Genomic DNA, 19,162 nt, shown 5'->3' with positions numbered 1-19,162 from the left:
GCTGTAGGAACGGGTTCAGGGCAGAGGAATCCTGAGCTGTGATCTGTGGCCTTAGAACAGGAGGAGCTCCTCTTAGCTGTGCTCCTTGGGGCTGGCAGGCCTGGGTGCGAGGGCTGAGCCCCAGCACTGTTCCTCTGAGGCGGTGATTTCAGAGGAGGAACGTTTCTGTGTGCCCAGCATGGCAGCAGACGGACCCCCGTGTGTCTGTGGTCGGTTCAGGTGGCAGTGAGAGGTGAGCACAGTGATCTGTGGTTGCCTTCTGCACAGACACTTGTCCCAGCACGGGGCCGAGCCGGATCTGAGGGCCGACGAACAGAAAGCAAATCGCTTTGTAAGGCCGTGGCACCGCACAGGGCTGCGTGCTGTGTTGGCACGGGTGCTCTGCCCCTTTGTCTCCAGGTGGCAGTCGTCCGAGGTGCAGTGCCGAGCCTTCGGCGTGCTTCATTCATGGCTCTGCTGCCGGGTTGCTGTGCCCGCTGCCGTTGGGCTCAGCTCAGGCTGTGCTCAGGAGGTGGATTTTCTGGCTCAGGGCATTGCTTTATAAGGTCTAAGACCTTGTCACTTCTGTCGAAAATGCAGAAGCGTGTTTAAAAAAAAACCAAAAACCCACACAGCAACCCAGTGAGCAAACGTTACCGCTTCCTGCGGAGCAGGAGCTGCTCGAGGTGCCCGGCTCATTGCTCAGCCCCGAGGGACTGAGAGCAAGGGCACAGCTGCTCCGTGCACAGCTGCGGTGTTCGCTGCAGGCACAGCACCGCTGCCCACTTCCTTCTGCTTTTCTTTCGCCTTCCACCTTTTTCCCCTGCCAGTCAAGCGTGGCTGCGCAATTTCCTCTCCCTAAGAAGTGCAGAACAACGGGTGCTCGCTCAGCCTGCAGCCTGCTGGCTTTATCAGCTGCCATGGAGTGCAGGGTCCTGGACCCACAGACCCCCCAGGCTCCCCGAGGGCAGCAGTGGGTGGGGGACCAACTTTTCCCTCGAGGAAACGAAGGAAAGTCGGCGCTGCCATCAGCTGCAGGGGAAGGGACCCGCACCGGATGGCCGAGAAGCACGAGGAGGGACGCGCGGGGCGAGCAGAACCGGCAGCATCGCCGCTCGGCTCCGGGCACAGCGGGGTCCCACGGCCACGGAGGCGGTGCTGCCCCACGGGTGGGCCCGGTTCGCCCTCATCCCGGTGCCGGGGGGGTCCGGTGCCGGCAGCACGCGGGGGCAGCGCCGAGCTGCCGTGCGCTCCCCCAACGCCCACGTTAAGGAAGTGGTTGCGTTTCTCGGAGAGGAAAAGGGAAGTGGAGCTGCCTCGGCGGGGCGGCCAGCAGCTCGCCCCGCGCTCTGCACGGCTGTGCCTGTTCGTGTCGACTGCCCAGAGTCCACGAACTGCGCTGCCCTGCGCTGCCCTGCCAGGTAACCGTCGGGTGGGGTTTGGGATGGAGGTGGGCTCACCGCTCGCGCTTATTTCCGTAGCCGGGCGGTACTGTCACGGTCCCGGGGCTGCGGGCTCTGCCCTCGGGGCACTGCCCCGTGCGGGGAAGAGGTCAGGGCCGCCCCAAGCTCTTAGGGGTGGCGGTGCTTTGCTAAGGGCACGCAGCGGGGATGCGCGTCCCCTGCGGCAGGCCGGTGACAGCCCGCGGCACCGGGCCGGAGGAGGAGGGCACGCCGGGCTCCGTGCTTCGGCCTCGGGGCTCAGCGGCGGACGGGGCTTTGGGGCGACGGGGATGTCCCGGGTCGGGTTATCCCCTCCGAGGACGTTTCCCCGCGGCTCTGAGCTCAGGGCCCGCTCCCAACGGCTTCCCCCATACGCCCCTCTCCCTCCATCGAGACCCTCTGCACAGGGTCGGTGTGTGTGTGCTGGGGGGGCTGCCCGGGGCAGCAGCGCAGTGTTCCGGGAACGGTGACCGCTCCCAACGCTGCCAAAAAAAAAAAAAAAAAAAAAAGTTTATTTTTTTTAATTTTTTTTTTTCTGTTGTTTGAACCGAGCGCTTCCGCTCCCGCTCTGACGGCTGCGGAGGAGCCCTTCCCCGCGGGGGGGGGGTGAGCACCCAACCCGACCCCACGGCGCATCCGAAGGACCGCATTCATCAGAGCGGGGATCGATGCCGCTCACCCCTCCGGCGGCTGCGGCGCATTGTTCCGCTCCAGATCTCTGCGGACATCGCGCTGGGTTTGGATGGGACCTCAAAGCCCCCCCAGCCCCGCTCCCGGCCGCGGGCTGCTTGCCCCCCACCCCCCCCCACCAGCCCGTGCTGCCCGTGGCTCTCCATGCACGCCGTCCCGCTGCCCCACAGCTGTGGGGCCGCGCCGGGCTCCCGCTCCCTTCCCAGCCCCGCGGTGCCGCCCCGTCCCGCTGGCAGCGGCGGGGGAAGGGATTACTCATGGATGGGATGGAGGCGGCTCCGCCGCGGGGCTTTGGCTCTTCCTAAATGAGAGCCTGGAAAGAGAGTGCCCTGAGCGCCTGCGGCCCCGCGGGGTTTGTGGGGACAGACGGAGGGAGGGGATGCTCCTTTTGGGGTGCGATGGGTGGCGGTGGGGTCCTGGGGCGCCCACCCGCGGCCGAGGTGCCGACGTGGGTCGGAAGTCCCTGGAAGCCGTCCCGAGAAAGCTTCCTGCGTCGGGGCGTTATTGGGGCGCTCACGGCGTCCTCCTGCCCCTCCCCGTGCCGGGGCTGGGGGGATCGGGGTGGGCGCGGATAGTGCTGTGGGGACGTGGCACCCATCAGCGTGGGGTGCCCGGTCCTGAGCAGCGCCGTCCCCTCCATCATCTCACCCCAAAACTGAGTTCCTCGGGACGCCCGTCGGCCTCACTGGGGCAGGCTCTGAGCAAGGGGTTTGTGGAGGTGGGAAAGGGGTCCCCCACGGGGTCTGTTCCCGTGGCCACGTGTCCCAGCTGCGTTTTCATCCCGCTCCCAGCCCGCACGCCATGGCCTACCACAGCTTCCTGCTGGAGCCCATCAGCTGCCACGCCTGGAACAAGGACCGGACCCGTAAGTGCCGTACAGACAACCCAAAGCGCTGACAGCACTGTGCTGGGGGGTGGGCATCCCATCCCTGCCGGGAACGCAGGTCCACACTGTAGTGATGATGCACGGGGTGGGTCCTGCTATGGGGCTGGGTTTGGGGCAGTGGGTGCTACCCCGCAGGTGGGTTTTGGGGTCAGTGCAGGATGTGTCCTTGCCCGCACCCCCTCGGTCCCACTGCTGGTACAAAGCCCACGCAGGGAGGGAGTGGAGCAGAGCCGGTGATTCATGGCCAGTGGCATTTCCCGGCCACGAGTGGGGGATGTGGGAGAGAACAAAAAGTGCTTTCTGTGATGGGGCTGGCTGGTGCCAGAAACCCACAGCCATCCCAACCCATCCCATCCCCGCAGAGCCCCAGGACCGGGGCACAGAGAATGCTGTGCTGTGGGGTTTGGGATTTTCCCCCAGCACAGTTTGCAGCAGCACCCAGTGCCCTCGGGGCCCAGGGTTTGGGAAGGGCTGGCTGGGTGATGTGTGCATCGAGCCTGGGCTGACCCTACAAGTGTGGGGCCGTCAGAGCTGTTCTCACCCCGCAGAGATCGCGCTCTGCCCCAACAACCATGAGGTGCACATCTACCGCAAGGACGGGGCCAAGTGGAGCAAGGTGCACGAGCTGAAGGAGCACAACGGGCAGGTGACAGGTGAGCACCGGGGGGTGGGTGGGGATGGAGGTGGCTGTGCCCCGACGTCGGTCCCAACCCCACTCGGTGACACTGGGATGGGGGTAGTGGAGGACAGAGCTGTGTCCAGTGCTCCTGGTCCTGGTTCAGTGTGTCAGGAGGCATCCAGGGATGGGATGGGAAAGGGTGGGAGGGATGGAATGGGATGGGGAGTGGTGAAAGGGATGGGATAAGAAGGTTGTAGAAGGGTTGGGATGAATAAGGATGGGGGAGTATAGCAGAGAAAAACGGGGGGGAGGGGGCAGAGAGCAGCCACACCTCCACCTTCAGATGGCCCTTGTGCTCTGTCCCCACCCACGTGGCTCCCTCCACATCACTGCCCCTCTCTCTGCCTTCCAGGCATCGACTGGGCCCCTGAGAGCAACCGGCTGGTGACGTGCGGGACCGACCGCAACGCCTACGTCTGGACCCTGAAGGGCAACGTCTGGAAACCCACCCTGGTCATCCTGCGGATCAACCGGGCCGCCCGCTGCGTCAAGTGGTCCCCCAAGGAGAACAAGTTCGCCGTGGGCAGCGGATCCCGGCTCATCTCCATCTGCTACTTCGAGCAGGAGAACGACTGGTGAGCGGCCTCGGGGCCACAGGGTGGGGATGGACGGAGGGGGAAAGGGTGTATGTGTGGGGGGATGGGCGGATGGAGGTGGGGGAGAGGGATGGATGGGTGATGGATGGATGGATGATGGGCTGGACTGGAGGTGGAGGTTAGATCAGGGAGTCAGAGAGGAGGTGAAGGAAGAGGCAGAGCCTGATGGGGAGGTGGAGGGAGGTGCTGCAGGACCCAGCAACTGGGGACATGGCACTGTCTGCATGGCCTGGCTGCTGACACAGGCTGGTAGCCAAGGGCAGTTCCTGGGGGCCCCACCACCCCTATGCAGTGCTTTGGGAGCCATGAAATGCACCTGGGATCTTTGGGGTACCAGTGCTGCTCTCTCTGCAGGTGGGTGTGCAAGCACATCAAGAAGCCCATCCGCTCCACAGTGCTCAGCCTGGACTGGCACCCCAACAACGTGCTGCTGGCCGCCGGCTCCTGTGACTTCAAGTGCCGGTGAGGGGAAAAGAGGGGACCCCCAGGGATAACACAGGGCTGTGTGGGGCGAGCTGGGGTGGAGCTTGCTCCATGGTGGTCTCCTCCTTCCCAGGATCTTCTCAGCCTACATCAAAGAGGTGGAGGAGCGGCCCAGCCCCACGCCATGGGGCTCCAAGATGCCCTTTGGGGAGCTGATGTTTGAGTCAAGCAGCAGCTGTGGGTGGGTGCACAGCATCTGCTTCTCAGCCAGTGGCAACCGTGTGGCCTGGGTGAGCCACGACAGCACCCTCTGCCTCGCTGATGCCAACAAGAAGATGGCGTAAGTGGGGCTGGGGCTGCAGGGGGGATGTGGGGGGGACCTGGGGAAGTTTGGGGATGGGGTGAGCTACGCAGTGATTTGTGGCTGTCCAGGTTTGGGAGGGCAGCTGCTTTCGTATGGCCTGGACGGTCCCCAAAATGATGCAGGGGTGGAGCTGGGGTAGGAGGGAAGGACTGAGCAGAGCTGGGTGCAGGAGGAGGAGGCACATCCTCTCCTTGCAGCACCACAGCCCCACTCCCATGAGCTGCTTTCAGTCTCGGCAGGGCCTCAGCTCACTGCTCACACTTTGTCCCTCCTTTTCAGCGTTGTCTCCCTCTGCACTGAGACCCTCCCCCTCCTGGCTGTCACCTTCATCACTGAGAGCAGCCTGGTGGCCGCGGTGAGTTGGGCTGGGCTGAGGGTGGGCACCACGCTGTGTGATTCTGAGTGTGACTGCCACTTCCCCCCCAGGGCCACGACTGCTACCCGATGCTGTTCACCTACGAGGAGGGTCCGGGCACGCTGAGCTTTGGGGGGAAGCTGGATGTCCCCAAGCAGAGCTCCCAGCGCGGCCTCACTGCCCGCGAGCGCTTCCAGAACCTGGATAAGAAGGCAAGCTCTGATGTGGCCAACGCTGCGCTGGATACGGTGCACAAGAACAGCATCAGGTGCTAATGCGGGGTATGGAAGGGGGGGAAAGGGGGGCCCGGGGCTTCAGTCTGACCTCCCACCTCTGTGCTCCACAGCCAGATCTCCGTGCTGGCAGGGGGCAAAGCCAACTGCTCACAGTTCTGCACCACGGGGATGGACGGCGGCATGAGCATCTGGGACGTCAAGGTGAGGTCCTCCCGAGCTCCCGAACTGCAGCAGTCCCTCATTAGCCACAGCTCTAATTGTAATCAGTGCCTCCAGCAATGCTCATCCTGCCCTGGGGTCCCCCAGGTCTGGGCTTTGCACTGCTACGCTCACCTTGGGAAGTAAAAAAGGTAAACAAAATAAAAGCAGTCGGTGAACGACCTCTCCTCCTGTTCCAGAGCCTGGAGTCGGCGCTGAAGGATCTCAGAATCAAATGAAGGACACAGCCAGGAGGTCCCAGCTGCAGCTGCCCCTGCCCCACAGTTCCTCTGCTCCACTCCCTCTGCCCCATGTCCCAGCTCCCAGCCCCCAGCCAGCCCCGGCGGCTGCTCCAGCACACAGATAAAGGCAGTTTTTTCTTACTATTTTTGTTACCATGCTAACCGATGCTGGTCATACATCGCTTTAAGAATTCAATAATAAAGCAGAGATTTTCCTGTGTAAATCCAACGGTTTTCTTTCTTTGTTGTTTAAAGCATTTTAATGTGGCTCCGTGTGAGTACAACACAGCGCAGGGTTCGATCGCATGTGCTCAGGTGAACACAGCACCTGGGAGCACTCCCCCAAGAGGAGCAGCCCTGACACTGACCACAGCCCCAGGAGGGAATCCCTGCTGGCAGCACTGGGGTGACATCGGAGTCACTCTGTGATTCTGAGCTCTGGTCCATTCTCCCATTATGGAGCTGTGTGCTACTGGGAAGAGATTTCTGCCACCCACCCCACCGCCCCTGAACCAGCCCCTTCTCCCTCCCCTCCCCTGTGTGGTCCCAACTGTCTCCCTTCGCCCCAAAGCCCACCCCAAACTTCCATGCTCATCCTCTGACTCCACCTCAGCTCCTGATGAGGCCAGGACTTGGCTGGTGCCCCACCACAGAGCACCAGATTGAAGCATCCCCTGCTCCTGCAGCCCCACGCCACGGCACGGGCAGGGAGGGCCTTCTGCCACACAGACTGTGCTGAACAGCAGCCTGAAGGTAACTGTTTTCTCCTCTCTGCCAAGCAAGACATAAATCAGAGAAGAGCAGGAAAAGCTTTTTTGCCTTTGGGCTGCAGCTGCTAAGAGGGCTCCTGAACCCTGAGCCAAACAGCACAGGGCAGCAGTGAGGTGGCACACACACAAAGCACTGCAGCAGCAGAATGCTGCTTGCTGTCCTAGCAGCAGCCTGAACACTCCCGTCCACTTACACAAGGACAGAGCAGTTCTGATAATTTACATTTTAATCAGCCAAATATACAAGTTTTGCTGTTTCTTTTCCTTTCCTTTTTTAACTTCATCAAGGTGGTTTTGGTTTCTGTTGGTTTTGTTTTTCCATCTGGGTCCGATACGATTAATGATATCTTTTCCTTTAAACAAAGGATAACGTGGATAAAAACTGGCACTATCCCTAATCAGATGAAGGAAAAAAAAAAATGAAGAGGAGGGAAAAAGGGGAGAATGGCTGCGAGATGGGAGGGATGAAAGCAGGAAGGAACAGCACACTCCTGATGTCCACGGAGTCGGGCTCCCAATTACACTGCAACATCCTGCAGTAAAAGCACAGGGGCCTCTGCCCAGAAGGATCCCACACATACATTATCCTTTGGGTTTTCATGAGCAAGTCCAAGCTCCCCACCCTGCATGTCCCACCCCACAATGACCCCACAATCTATTTTCTTGCAATCTAATATTTGAAGCATCTCCTGTCCCACACAGCTCCCTCCCACCCCGCCCTTCCCCCACCCCCACCCCCATCTATGAGTTCTTAAACCTAAAAACAGCAAAAACATTCAGGTTTTCAAACAGTTTTGCACCGAGGATAGCAGCTGCCCCTAACCCCAAATGGAAATTGTGCCAGGATGAAGACAAAACACATTGTCAGTGTCTCCTGGAGGTGAAGGTGACTTCGATGCCGCAGTACACCCTACGTGGCATCTGTGGTATGCAACACGACAGAGTTCCTGGCAGGCACCAGGCACGGTTCCCTGGCAGTTCCTCCTCTTGCATGTCCTGTGCTTACTTGTTAAGGGATAGTGACTGCAGTCTTTTACCTGCCATAGCTGCTTCATCTTTTGCTGCAGGAGGAGAAGAACAGAGGTGTCATCGTTTCAGCCCCGCACACCGAGATCGTGCAGCTACCTGCACTGAACTGAGCACCAGCTCACACCCTCCCACTAATCTCTGCTGCAGTCCCTCCAGACAGGAGCAGCCCTCCCCACCCTCCTTATGTTTTGTGCCTCTCTTCAGGCTTCTGCAGATTACCCCCATACCGATGCACAAATCTCCCTGTGGAAGCCACTGAGAACACACTCATTCGAGTTCTGTCTCACATCTATCAGAGCCAAAGAGGAAATCCAGGCAGGGGAAGACTGCTGCAAACTCCCTTCGTTGTTGGTATCCCCAGCATGCAATGCAGATAAATCACACTCAACAAGAGGAACTCAACAAATCCCCAAATGTGAGCAAGCATTGCCTGGGAGGCCGAGCTCGCAGATGAGCAGTTCCCACCTCTCCCTGCCTTCTCCCATTTCAGACATCCTACAGCTTTATAGGAACGAGACAGCTGAGCCCAGCTTTGCTGAACAGAGTTGCAATGACACTCAGCAACACCATGCAGGAGGTGAGGGATTACAGCATGCAATACGAGAAATCACACCTCAAGGCAGAGCAACCATTGCAAAAGAGAAGAGGACACGATTAATTACTCTCTAACCTTTTCTTTCCTCTTCTTTCTTCCTGGCAGCTTCTTCCCTTTGCTTCCGAATGATGGCTAGTCGGGCGAGATCTGCCTTCGCCTGCTCTGTTTTACCAGCTAGGTGCATCTTCATGTATCTTTCTTTTGCCTTTTGTTTCTCTATTTCCTCTCTGTTTGAGTGAAACACACCAGCAGTCAGAACATGCAGGTACAGATGTACTCTATGGGAGGCTTTCTGACTGGGAGGGAAGGTGAGTGCAGAGATGGCACTGCCTACCAAGGCTGTGGGACCCTGTCACCACTTTTCAAGCACAAGTTATATCTGCTGTGGGGTTTGATGAGAGATGGAAAGAAGTAGAAGGATTTATACCTTCAGCTAAATAAGAGCACTCATACACAATGAGGTCAAAGGAATTACCCCCAGACTGCAGAGCACTGTAATAATCAACCTATTTCAAGCAAGCAACCTTAAATCTTCCACTCTGAAACCCTCTACTGCTAAGTTAAGCTAGAAGACTACACTTTGGCTTCTCACCTTATTTATTAGCTCAGACACAAATTGCCCTGTGGCCTCAAGGAACCTGGGAAACTGGTGCCTGTCACTGGGGCACCTTCTGCAGCAAGATGAGAGCAGACCCAAGTGTGAGCTCAGGTTAATGGATTTAGTTACATCAGACCTTCGGCACAAAACTTCATGTGCTTCACAGCAGCAAACCTCACTCAGCACAACTGGCTGAGCTGCCTATCTCAGATGGACACAGTGACAGACAGAGGAAACACAGAGCAGTCTGTAAGGAAAGGCAGCTTGTATCGCAGTGAATCCTGCCTGGCTGCTGCTGCTGCTCAGTGCCAGCTTTAGAGAGGGCTGCACAGCAGCACCAGTGCACACACAGCAGAGACACACTCCTCTGCATTAAGCTCCTGCCAGCAGCAATGATGAAAGCTCAGGAACACAGCAGCTCTTCCCAAGGCAGCAGGACAAACTCACCGCTCTCGTCGTGAGAGCTCCTTGGGTCCATCCAGGTCCAGCTGAGTTACTTTTTTGGTTGTCTGAATCACACGATTGGGATTCTCTATGTCTATCAACCCTTCCACTCCTTTGCGCTTTTGCTAAGATTCAAGAAACAGAGGAAGGTTAACAAGGTCTGTAATACCCCAAATTGTGTTGGAACTCATCAGGCACACTGCAACACGGCCCAGAAGGAGCACTCAGAGCGTTTCCAGCACCAAACAACAATCAAGATTTATACTATCAGATCTCTTCGGTCTCTTTTGAACTCTTCTCGCATTGCATTTTACTTACAAAATACACAAATCACTTTGAGAACAAAATGCAGTCAAGTTTTGGCTTCTAAAAATGCTTCTTCCATAAAAGATTTACTACAGATAGCTCTCAAACAGAACTCCAATTCAAGAACATGCATCCATCTCCCACCCCATGAATCCAGGTAGTATAAATGCATTAAGTGTCCTGAGAATTGTAATACCTGATAATCTTCATCATCTTCATCACTCTCATCTGAATCTAAAGACTTCTTGTCCTTTTTTGGGTCCCCTGTTGCTCCTTCACCTCCTTCCTCTTGCTCCTCTTCTTCCTACAAAGCCACAGGAAATGAGATCAAACATGTCAATAAAAACTCAAATCCTACTGTGACTGTTAAACCTTAATTTTGGAGGGGTGGCACACAGCTTTGAGAGCACTGGTGCTCCAGGCACGGCCCTTATGACAAACAGGGTGCCTTGCTCTTGCAGAACAAGAACAGTCTCAGCACAGTATCACCTGCCCTAGCAGACCTCTGAACAACTCTGCTGTTCTTCCCACACAGCAGGCTGGGGAAGTTACTGTAAAAGACAGAACAGGAAATTTGCTCTCCCCAGATGAAGAATCTGCAGGATAATTTCGGCCTGGGCATCTCAGGGACCGGGATCTGCAGGGATGTAGCTTACAGATGCTCTAGATAAAAAAAAATCCAAAAAGCAAATTGCCAGCCACCAACCAAGAGAGTATTATCCAACGAAGGCAGCCTCTTCAGCACAGCTTTTGCTAAGCAGAGTCTAGGAATTAATTTGTAAATCATTAGAAGTTCAGATTAGAAGAACCAACATGGGTGGTGGGTACTTTACCATTACCAAATATCCCTCAACAGAGCAATTTCAGAGCAGATGAACTACAGGAAGAAAGAGGAGTAATTCTGTAAAGTTTTTATAAGCTTCCCCTACTGAAACTGGGCTAGATGTAACCACCACTACGTGGTATGGATGATCACAAAGAAAACAAGCAAGAGATCCTTCTCATAAGCACTACTCTGAGGGTTGTTTTATTTGCAACAAGACAAACACCTCATGGGGGATCTGCAGAGAGCTCATTCTGTTCTGTTTCCTGTTGGTATTTTTATTAATAACTTGGAAACAGAGAAGTTAGTGAACTTACAGCTGTGAATGACACTGTATAGGCAGGAGCTGGAATCACTCTGGAAAACAGGATCAGAATGATAAGTGACTTCTGTAACTGGAGAGACGGCATGCCACCAAGGTGCAATCAGAAAACAAACCAAGAGGAGCTATACTTTGGTTGGCAGCAAACCACACAATCATCTTGAGTTACAGCTGGTCAAAACATCCAAAAGGAGCCAAGGATATGGCTCAAAACTGCTTGAAAGAGTAATCTTTTTCTGGGATTTAGTCATCAGTATTTCCTACACGGGGTATAATTATCCTGCTGTTGTCAGTGCTGTGAGGTTTCAGCTGGAATAGTGTATTTGGGCTTAGGCAGCATGTTCAGAAAGTCACAGAAAAACAGCAGTAAGTGTGTCATTGTAGCTGAAATAATTTGGCAGCACAAGAGAGCAAGTTCTGCAAGTAGTAGTCATGCCTTTTCTAACACCAGTCCAGTAGCTGCAGGGGAGGGAGGACTATGATCCTGTGCTGGGGCACAGAAGTGTACAAAAAAGAACTTGAGCCAGAAAATGTTATTACATCTTCCTACAAGTCACAGCCATGGGAGAAAACCATGTATACAGAAAGAAATCAGAGGAACTTAGGTAGGATCAGAAGAGAAAGAGAGCAAATACAGTAATTTCAGTAGACGAAAAGTCAAGATGCAAGCCTCTTCTCCATAGCCAAACTTCAGAACAGGAATAAAAAAAGTAAGCTTAAACTGGAGAGCAGAATGATGAATTACTGAGGGAAAAGATGCCTAGAGCTGCTGTGTGATAGTCTTCCTTATCCTGCATCCCTCATAGCACTGACTGGATGATCAACCTGGCCTCACTGGGCTGGACCACTCTTTGCAGTCTCCCTAGCCCCAAGCATTCAGAATCCAAGCTGTGATCACTGACAGAACGATTAAGCTGACACTTATGAACTGCAAATGAAGCATGCTGTACAAGGCAGGACTTGCAACAGTAAGTACATAATCAAAGCAAATACATACCCTTGCCTTTTGTTTCTCTGCTTGGAGCTGTGCATCAATCTCTTCAGGACTTGTGTACTGCCTCGCTCGGCCCTTGTGGCCTCCTTTCCTACCTGTACAAACAGAAACAATAAGAAAAAAATGAACAGTTTAGTGATAAGCTTTCAGGCAGCTTGACTCCTCCTTCAGCACACACTCTAGATTTTGGAGATTCCTTCTTTCTACTTGGCTTGGATTTGGAGGTACAGGAGCTGAGGTTACCTACACCCACATCTATACACCACCTGAACTATGTGCAGGTTTGCCCTGCAGAGAGCAAGCCAGGAAGGGCTGCTCAAAGAGACTGCTGGCAAGCAGTTCTCAGCCCCAGCACTGCTCTCTGCATTTCCTACACAGCAGGAATCACGGCGTGCTCCTGAGGCAGCAGCTGTTACAGCCAGCTACCCCGAGGACAAGCTCACCTCCTCAGCCCCTCCCCTGCACTGAGGCTGTGCCAGGAGAAAACAGGAAGCCAATTGGACAAAAACTTTGGGAATGATAATGAGAACTGAGGAACTACTAAAAGCAGCCTCCATGTTTTACTGCTTTATAAGGAAAAATGAAAACAAGTTCTAGAAATCAGGAAGAGAGGAGAGCCAGCTTAGCTGGTCAGACTGCCCAGCTAAGCTCTGCTCTCAGACCCATTACTGCTTCCTGCAAGCAGCTGCTCCATGTATGTTACAGCTCAAATACCTGCTGGCAAAAGCCAGCTGGAGAGCTCAAAGCACAACTGGTGCACAGGACTGGCAGAAAGCAAACAGCTCGTGTGAGGGAGCTCTGTGACTGCAGGCACCCTCATCTGCCAAACAGCAGGAAAGCCACGTGCTCCTTCTCCCTGCCCACGTCACCTGCAAGGGACAAGGAAACCCCACAGAAGTGCAGAGAGGGGAACAGGACACATTGGAGGGATCCATCATGGTCACACCTGGCTGTGTTTGGTGGACCTGGAAGGACAGGGTGCATCGAGGAAGGCTGCCCTGGCAGACTTTAGAAATTCAGCATTTTCTGACCAGCTCTCCCAGCTCAGCAAAGCCTCATACACTGAGCTTGGCAAAAGCTGAGCTGTGGAATAAGCTCTCTCCAAAGCCTGAGAGGTTTTTCTTGCATTGAATTAGGAAAAGTAGAAAACAGAATTCTTTATATTCAGTTTTGGAAGCTCGTGGCTGGTCAAACCCTAAGTGTAACTGTAGCTCTGCTGCAGCCCAACACTTGTGCTTTCAGCTTGCCTGCTCCCAACCACCCCACGTGGCACTACTGACAAGCTGGGAACGAGAGCTGCCAGGGGAGCTGCAGGCCAGGAGACACGACATCACTGCCTGGCAAATGACATCACTCTAAAAGGAACAACACTAAGGTACTTGGCACACAACACAGCACCACGAAAATCTAAATAAGCCTTAGCAGTGCTGTGCTACAAGGTTAACACATGCCAGGCACACTTCTTGCTTAGACACTTCTTGCACAGACTTTACACTGGGCTCAGAATTGAGGAACGCAGCAGTGCTATTACTGTAAATACCTATGCAGCTCCAGGGAAGTTACCTTAAAAACAAAAACTTAAAATGAAATAAGCTGAAGAAACAGAGCCCACTCCAGGCAAGCTGAGCACAGGCCCTGTGTCTGCCAGTGTATCCCATCTGTAAAACAGGGCTGATGGTTCTCATTCTCTCTTGCAAAGCATTGTTTGAATGCAATAATCTGTAGATTTTGACTGCAGTAAGAACGCCTGATGTCTCAAGCACGTGCTTTCTAATAAATGACTTCAGTTTCAAACAGCATAGTGAAGGAATTTTAATGGAAGATAATGGAAAAATAGTGAAGGAATTAGATTCTTACTTTCAAAAATGAACAATCAGAGGTAATCCTGTAAAAATGTAGTATTAGCCACCTAAAATCCCTCTTTTATATTAAAATGACTGCAGAAATCCACTTCTCTGCCAACAGTAACAAAATCTCAATAACTCCTCCTAACTTTCTTGGGTGGGAAGAAGCAAAGATCCCTCTTTTCCCAAGAAGGGTAAGGTTGGAAAGAACCATTTAAAAGTTCTCAGTGAAGCACAGAGCAAAAGGAGCTCAGTTACATGGCATTCACATACAGGAACCAGGGTTAAAATCCACCACAGCTATTCACCTTAAAAAAAAAAAAACAACACAGGAAAGCTTCAGATCTATCTCCTAAGATTGTGCAAATGAATACAAAATGAAGAGCTTGAAGGAAATATACATAGAAAAGCAGTTTTCATGAAACTAAAGCTCAGGAAATGCTAATGAAGTAAATTGGCGAAAACTACAGAGAAGATGATGGGGCCTGGTTTACATTCATGTATGTGCCCGGGATTTCATAAACGCTCACACAGGAGCCAATTATGCAGATGGTGCATTTGGAGAAGGTTCTGGGTGGATCCGGCTCAGACCTGACGGTGTCGTTCCCTCATTACATCTCCTTAATCACAAAGCATGTCGGTACCCGCTCCGCGGAGCCTTTGATCCCGAGCCCACCCCGTGCCCCCCTCCGCCGTGAGAGCACCGAGACGGGCGGGCTGCACACCCCCGGGGCTTCGGACAGAGCCCCCCCAGCTCGTCCAGGCGGCAGCAGGAGCTGCCTCCACGTGGCTACAGCGCAGATCTGGGGGGTGGGGGGGGCACCGCACCAATCCCTCCTCGACAAAGACCTGAAAACAGGGCGGGGGAGCGGGACCCCCAGTAAGGCCGGGGCGGGGGTGGGCGAGGAGAGATAGCCTCCCAAGGGGCCGAGCTGGGGTGGGGGGCGACGCCTGTATCCCTCCCCCGATCATCCGGAGCCGATGTACCGAGGGCCGAGGCCCCTCGAGAGGTACCGAGAAGCGGCTCTGAGCCCCGCGAGGTAACGAAGGACGGGACCTGGCCCCATGCGGAGGTAACGAGGGGCGGCCTTCTCCCCCCGTGAGATAACGAGGGCCGGGGTCCCCATCCTGAAGCCAGGAGGGACGCTCAGACCCCCCGCCAGGTACCGAGCGCCGCTTCCCGCCCGACCCCCACCTCCTTTCGGCATCGCGGCGATGGCGGTCGCAGCAGCTGCAGCGCGGCCCCCCGGCCCCAGCCCCGACCCGGAAGCGGAAGCCGCCCCGCCCCCCCTACCGTCCGCCGGCGCGCGCCGCCCGCGAGGCCCCACTGCGGGGTTGCCCCGGGGCTGCCGCCGCCGCCGCTGCTCCGCTCCTCCACAGCGGAGAGCGAGGACGTACTCCTCCCGCTGCTACCGCGTTCTCCGCTCTGACTCTGCTGAGGAGGAGGGGGAGGCGGCGAAGGCCGCAGGGCTGTTTTTTTTTTCTCAGGCAGTGCCGTGGACACCTCTGGAAAGCGGGCAGGACGCGCTGCCGAGAGGCCCCCGCGTGACGTCAGAGGCGGCGCGACGCGGAGCGGCGTTCCTCGGCCGGTGAGTGGGGGCTGGGCCTTCCTCTCCTCCTCTTCCTCTCCTCTCTGCCCCGCTCCGCTGGCAGCGCGGCCCGAGCCGCTCCGGACCTTTCGGGAGGACCCGGCGGAGGCTGGCGGCCGCGTCCCAGCGGTGGTTGGGGCTGGCGGAAGTTGGGGGATCTGCGGTGGGGCATTGCGGAGAGGGGCGGTTCAGCGCTCGCTTCAGGGGATCCCGCTGTCCTGAGGTTTGCGTTGGGTGAGGTTGGGTAACTCGGTAACTCTCATTTTTACATCTAAGCAGAAAAGGGTGAAGGAGCACGGAAATCTTAGGAGATGTCACTATCAGCTGTTTTCATTTCCTTTTCCACTGTGCTTTCCAGGACTTAGAGGCATCCACATACCTCTCTGTAAAGCTCTTTCGTTTCCAAGGCGATGCCAAAAGTGAAGCGAAGCAGGAAGCCGCCCCCAGACGGCTGGGAGCTGATCGAGCCCACGCTGGATGAGCTGGATCAGAAGATGAGGGAAGGTACACAGCAGAGCTGGGTGCTGTCAGGGATGGACACCTCAAATGAGCTTTGAGACATCCATGAATATGAAGTGTCATTTGTTATATCTGTGCCTGCAGCAATGCTGCAGGTTCAGGCTGGGACAGTACTGATAACTTTTAAGTTTTGGGTACAGGTGTTTTGGGGCACTCCATGGCCAAGGTGACTGAAACTCATTGGCACCGGTGGAGGGACTGGTACATCCTGTCTGTGCTGGTCTGACGAGCTGGGGCACAAAGTCACCTTCCATCCCAGGGCAGGTCACATCATCCTTGGCATCCTTCTGTTTTCACTTCCTAAAAGAACCACATCACATTCTTCTCGTTTACAGAGTTAAGAGTGGGATGACATCTAAGTTAGGAATGTTCTTAGAACAGTTTATTCTAAAGTGACTGAGGGAGTAAATTGGCAGCCTAGGAGAATGAGCTGGAATGTGATGTTTGTATTCCCTTCCAGCGGAGACTGAGCCTCATGAAGGGAAGAGGAAAGTGGAATCTCTTTGGCCTATCTTCAGAATTCACCATCAGAAAACACGTTACATCTTTGATCTCTTCTATAAAAGAAAAGCTATCAGCAGAGGTGAGAAACACAAATTGGTTTGCATTGGATAAGGGAAAATGGGACACAGTGAGATGTGTGCCTGTAGATGCACATGAACTGGGGGGCTGAAGGGAAGGGTTGAGTTTCTGGTTAGAGAGGGGTGGAGGGAAGGCTGGCATCTGTACAGCTCTAATAGATGGTCAGTACAGCCAGAAACTCCTACTGAGTCATCTTAACATCTCATGGGAGCTATTTGTGGTGTCTGCTCTTCTACAGAGCTTTATGAATACTGCATCAAGGAAGGGTATGCTGACAAAAACCTGATTGCAAAGTGGAAGAAACAGGGTTACGAGAACCTTTGCTGCCTGCGGTGCATCCAGACACGGGACACCAACTTTGGAACCAACTGCATCTGTAGAGTGCCCAAAAGCAAGCTGGAAGTGGTAAGAATTTTCAGCTCGTTCCTGCCCTCCTGTCTGGACACTTGCAGTAGCCACTCTAGCCTCACACAGGTCAGGGACAGCAGTGTTTTTCTTTCTGGTAGCATCTTCAGCTCTGACTCTTTCTTCCTTTTACTAATAGTTGACATCTAATTGCTTTTCAAGTAACTGTCAGCTTTGGCATGCAGTTGTTTACAGTTAACATATTGGAAACTACAAAAAGATTAGACTGTAGGGCCTGCATGGAAGGGCTTCTTTCAAAAGGCAGCCTCCACGTGGAGGTTTCTGCCTGCTGGCCTGCCTGCTCCCACTAGCTTGCCTGAAATATCCCTGTCACATTTCTTTTCCAGGGGAGAATCATTGAATGCACTCACTGTGGATGCAGAGGCTGCTCTGGGTGAAACAGACATCAGACTACCTTTGAACTCTGAGTGATATCATCCTACACAATGGACTATGAGTGCAATTACAGAAATATCCAATCACACAGAAGGTAGCTGTATTGCAATTAAAATGGCAAATTCACCTGGATCATACATACAAAGGATGTAGTTTTGGAGTAGCTTTTTGTGTATCTGCTTATTTTAAAATAAAGACTGCCTTCCTGAGAGAGTGGACCAATCTTTTGGCAATACTGTGCCCTTGTTGCGAAGGTGTTTGGTTTTTAAGGCGACTTTATCTCCCATGAGGCATTCTATATGTGAGTTGTTCAACAAAATCCTATCAATTTTCTCCTCAAGTAAGGGAATTTAAAAGGCTGCAGGGAAAGGAAATAGCATTCTCCAGCAAGATCTCTTGATGAGCAGTAAGAGTAAACTTCACTGGAATTCTCTACTAAGGTTTTTAAACCTCAAATTAGTGCATAGATCTAGTCAGGAATGCCAGCAATGTTCAAATAGACAGAAGAGTGGAGGAAAGACAAAAGTAGCTCTGAACTAAACCCCTGTTAAATTTTTATTTGTTTCTCCCTTGTCACAAGACTTGTTAGGCTGTAGTTTAACAAACTGTATACTATGTAATTCTCTGCAGTTTAAGGAACTCCACTGACAAAATATTTGCTTCTCCTTAGAATAGGACAAATATTTTATTTAGTGCATACAAGAACTCAAGTTCCTGGAACTACAGCACAGGAGTTTAAGGGAGCAAAGTCCAAGTTCTTCCAGCATGTGCAGCATGCTGTACTTAGTGGTCAGCTGGAGCATTCTGCCCTACCTGCCCCTGCACAGCCTCTTCCTTAGTTTCATCTGTGGGACGCTTAGCTGTTCTGTATTTTTCCCAGGGGTGTGGGGTCTCCTCTCCTGCCATTACTTTTAACCATCGGTAGTAGTAGCCACGAAAACCATCAATCTTCTCCAAGTATGGGTTCTTTGACTTATACTGCAAATAAAAATCCAACAAAATTCTGTGAGAACAGAGTTCATGTAATAGCAGTGTGCAGTAGCTACAAGCTGCTATTAAAAAAAATAGCTATTATTGAGAAACCATAGGACAATACCACAGGAAAAAGCCTAGGGCAGCCACTTACATTCCCCTCCCATGCTGGCGTTCTTCACCCTGTGACCTGATGTGGCTACTCACCCGGTCAAACTTTGGAGGGTACTGTGCTGCAAATTCCAGCTGGCGTATGATGACTTCGTTGGGAGGTACTTGGTTGTTCCTCATGTCTCGCAGGATCTCTGTGAGGTAGCTGTAATCCAGCTGCTTCACAGCAGCAGAAATAAGAGCGCTGTAGATGAACTTGTTAGGAGTTACTCCAGACCTCTGGAAACAACAAGGGTGGTTAGCTGCCAATTAGCACAGGACTTCCAGACTGATCCAACAGCAGCACCCTAAGGTGCCAGCCACCTCTTCCCCTGACCTCGCTCCTATCCCAGCACAGCTACAGGACAGAGCACCCAAGCTGCCAGCAGCTGCTCTACAGTTGCATTTTTAGGGAATGAGACCTCACCACAGAAACCTCAGCAGGTCATTTTGGAAGAATTAAAGCTTTCATTGGCTTGCCTCTTCCTGCAGTTTGAACTCTAAGCAGGGGAACTGTTATTTATTTATTTCTATTACCTTCAAATCCGAGAGTAGCTGCAGTCCATCTTTCTGTTGGTGGCAAGCAATCGCCAAGCTGCAAAACGTCTGGAGGTTAGGTGATATTCTCCTCTTTGCAAGAGCTGGCAGCAGGCTCTGTAAGATACAAGCGTTGACATCAATTTCCAAGAAGTTCCACCATAGCACTGGTTAGTGAAGAAACAGTGTAAGACTCC

General features: G+C 53.6%; 5 protein-coding genes across 5 annotated transcripts in view; 3 read left to right on the top strand and 2 right to left on the bottom strand.

The window, feature by feature from the left end:
* Positions 1–19,162, top strand: part of TMEM11 (transmembrane protein 11) — a 377,196-nt gene that overhangs the window by 213,492 nt on the left and 144,542 nt on the right. The window lies entirely within an intron of this gene.
* PTCD1 (pentatricopeptide repeat domain 1) overlaps positions 1–19,162 on the bottom strand; it is a 155,338-nt gene that overhangs the window by 132,772 nt on the left and 3,404 nt on the right. The window contains exons 6-8 of the mRNA XM_065732843.1: positions 18,966–19,082; positions 18,486–18,668; positions 18,028–18,284 (exon numbers count right to left, since the gene is read on the bottom strand). Of these exons, the coding sequence (XP_065588915.1) occupies positions 18,090–18,284; positions 18,486–18,668; positions 18,966–19,082 (495 nt within the window). The 3' untranslated portion in view covers positions 18,028–18,089. The remainder of the gene's footprint in view (positions 1–18,027; positions 18,285–18,485; positions 18,669–18,965; positions 19,083–19,162) is intronic.
* On the top strand, positions 2,879–6,314 carry ARPC1B (actin related protein 2/3 complex subunit 1B). The gene is made up of 9 exons (XM_065732823.1): positions 2,879–2,976; positions 3,546–3,650; positions 4,029–4,251; positions 4,627–4,734; positions 4,829–5,035; positions 5,339–5,414; positions 5,486–5,682; positions 5,761–5,851; positions 6,049–6,314. Exons 1-9 carry the CDS (start codon positions 2,913–2,915, stop codon positions 6,085–6,087), a joined length of 1,110 nt encoding a protein of 369 aa, XP_065588895.1. The 5' UTR covers positions 2,879–2,912; the 3' UTR covers positions 6,088–6,314.
* PDAP1 (PDGFA associated protein 1) lies at positions 7,655–15,077 on the bottom strand. Its single transcript, XM_065732822.1, has 6 exons — positions 15,011–15,077; positions 11,975–12,066; positions 10,029–10,136; positions 9,530–9,651; positions 8,560–8,711; positions 7,655–7,921 (listed from the first exon to the last, which is right to left on the bottom strand). The coding sequence occupies exons 1-6, from the start codon at positions 15,021–15,023 to the stop codon at positions 7,863–7,865; spliced, it is 546 nt and encodes a 181-aa protein (XP_065588894.1). The 5' UTR covers positions 15,024–15,077; the 3' UTR covers positions 7,655–7,862.
* BUD31 (BUD31 homolog) lies at positions 15,760–17,373 on the top strand. The gene is made up of 4 exons (XM_065733057.1): positions 15,760–15,908; positions 16,384–16,506; positions 16,744–16,910; positions 17,258–17,373. The coding sequence occupies exons 1-4, from the start codon at positions 15,815–15,817 to the stop codon at positions 17,306–17,308; spliced, it is 435 nt and encodes a 144-aa protein (XP_065589129.1). The 5' UTR covers positions 15,760–15,814; the 3' UTR covers positions 17,309–17,373.

Source organism: Cyrtonyx montezumae, unplaced genomic scaffold (assembly GCF_038088225.1).
Source record: "Cyrtonyx montezumae isolate F1298 unplaced genomic scaffold, pur_monq_1.0 scaffold_16, whole genome shotgun sequence".
Lineage (NCBI taxonomy): Eukaryota > Metazoa > Chordata > Aves > Galliformes > Odontophoridae > Cyrtonyx > Cyrtonyx montezumae.
This window is presented reverse-complemented; position numbering and strand designations above follow the sequence as displayed.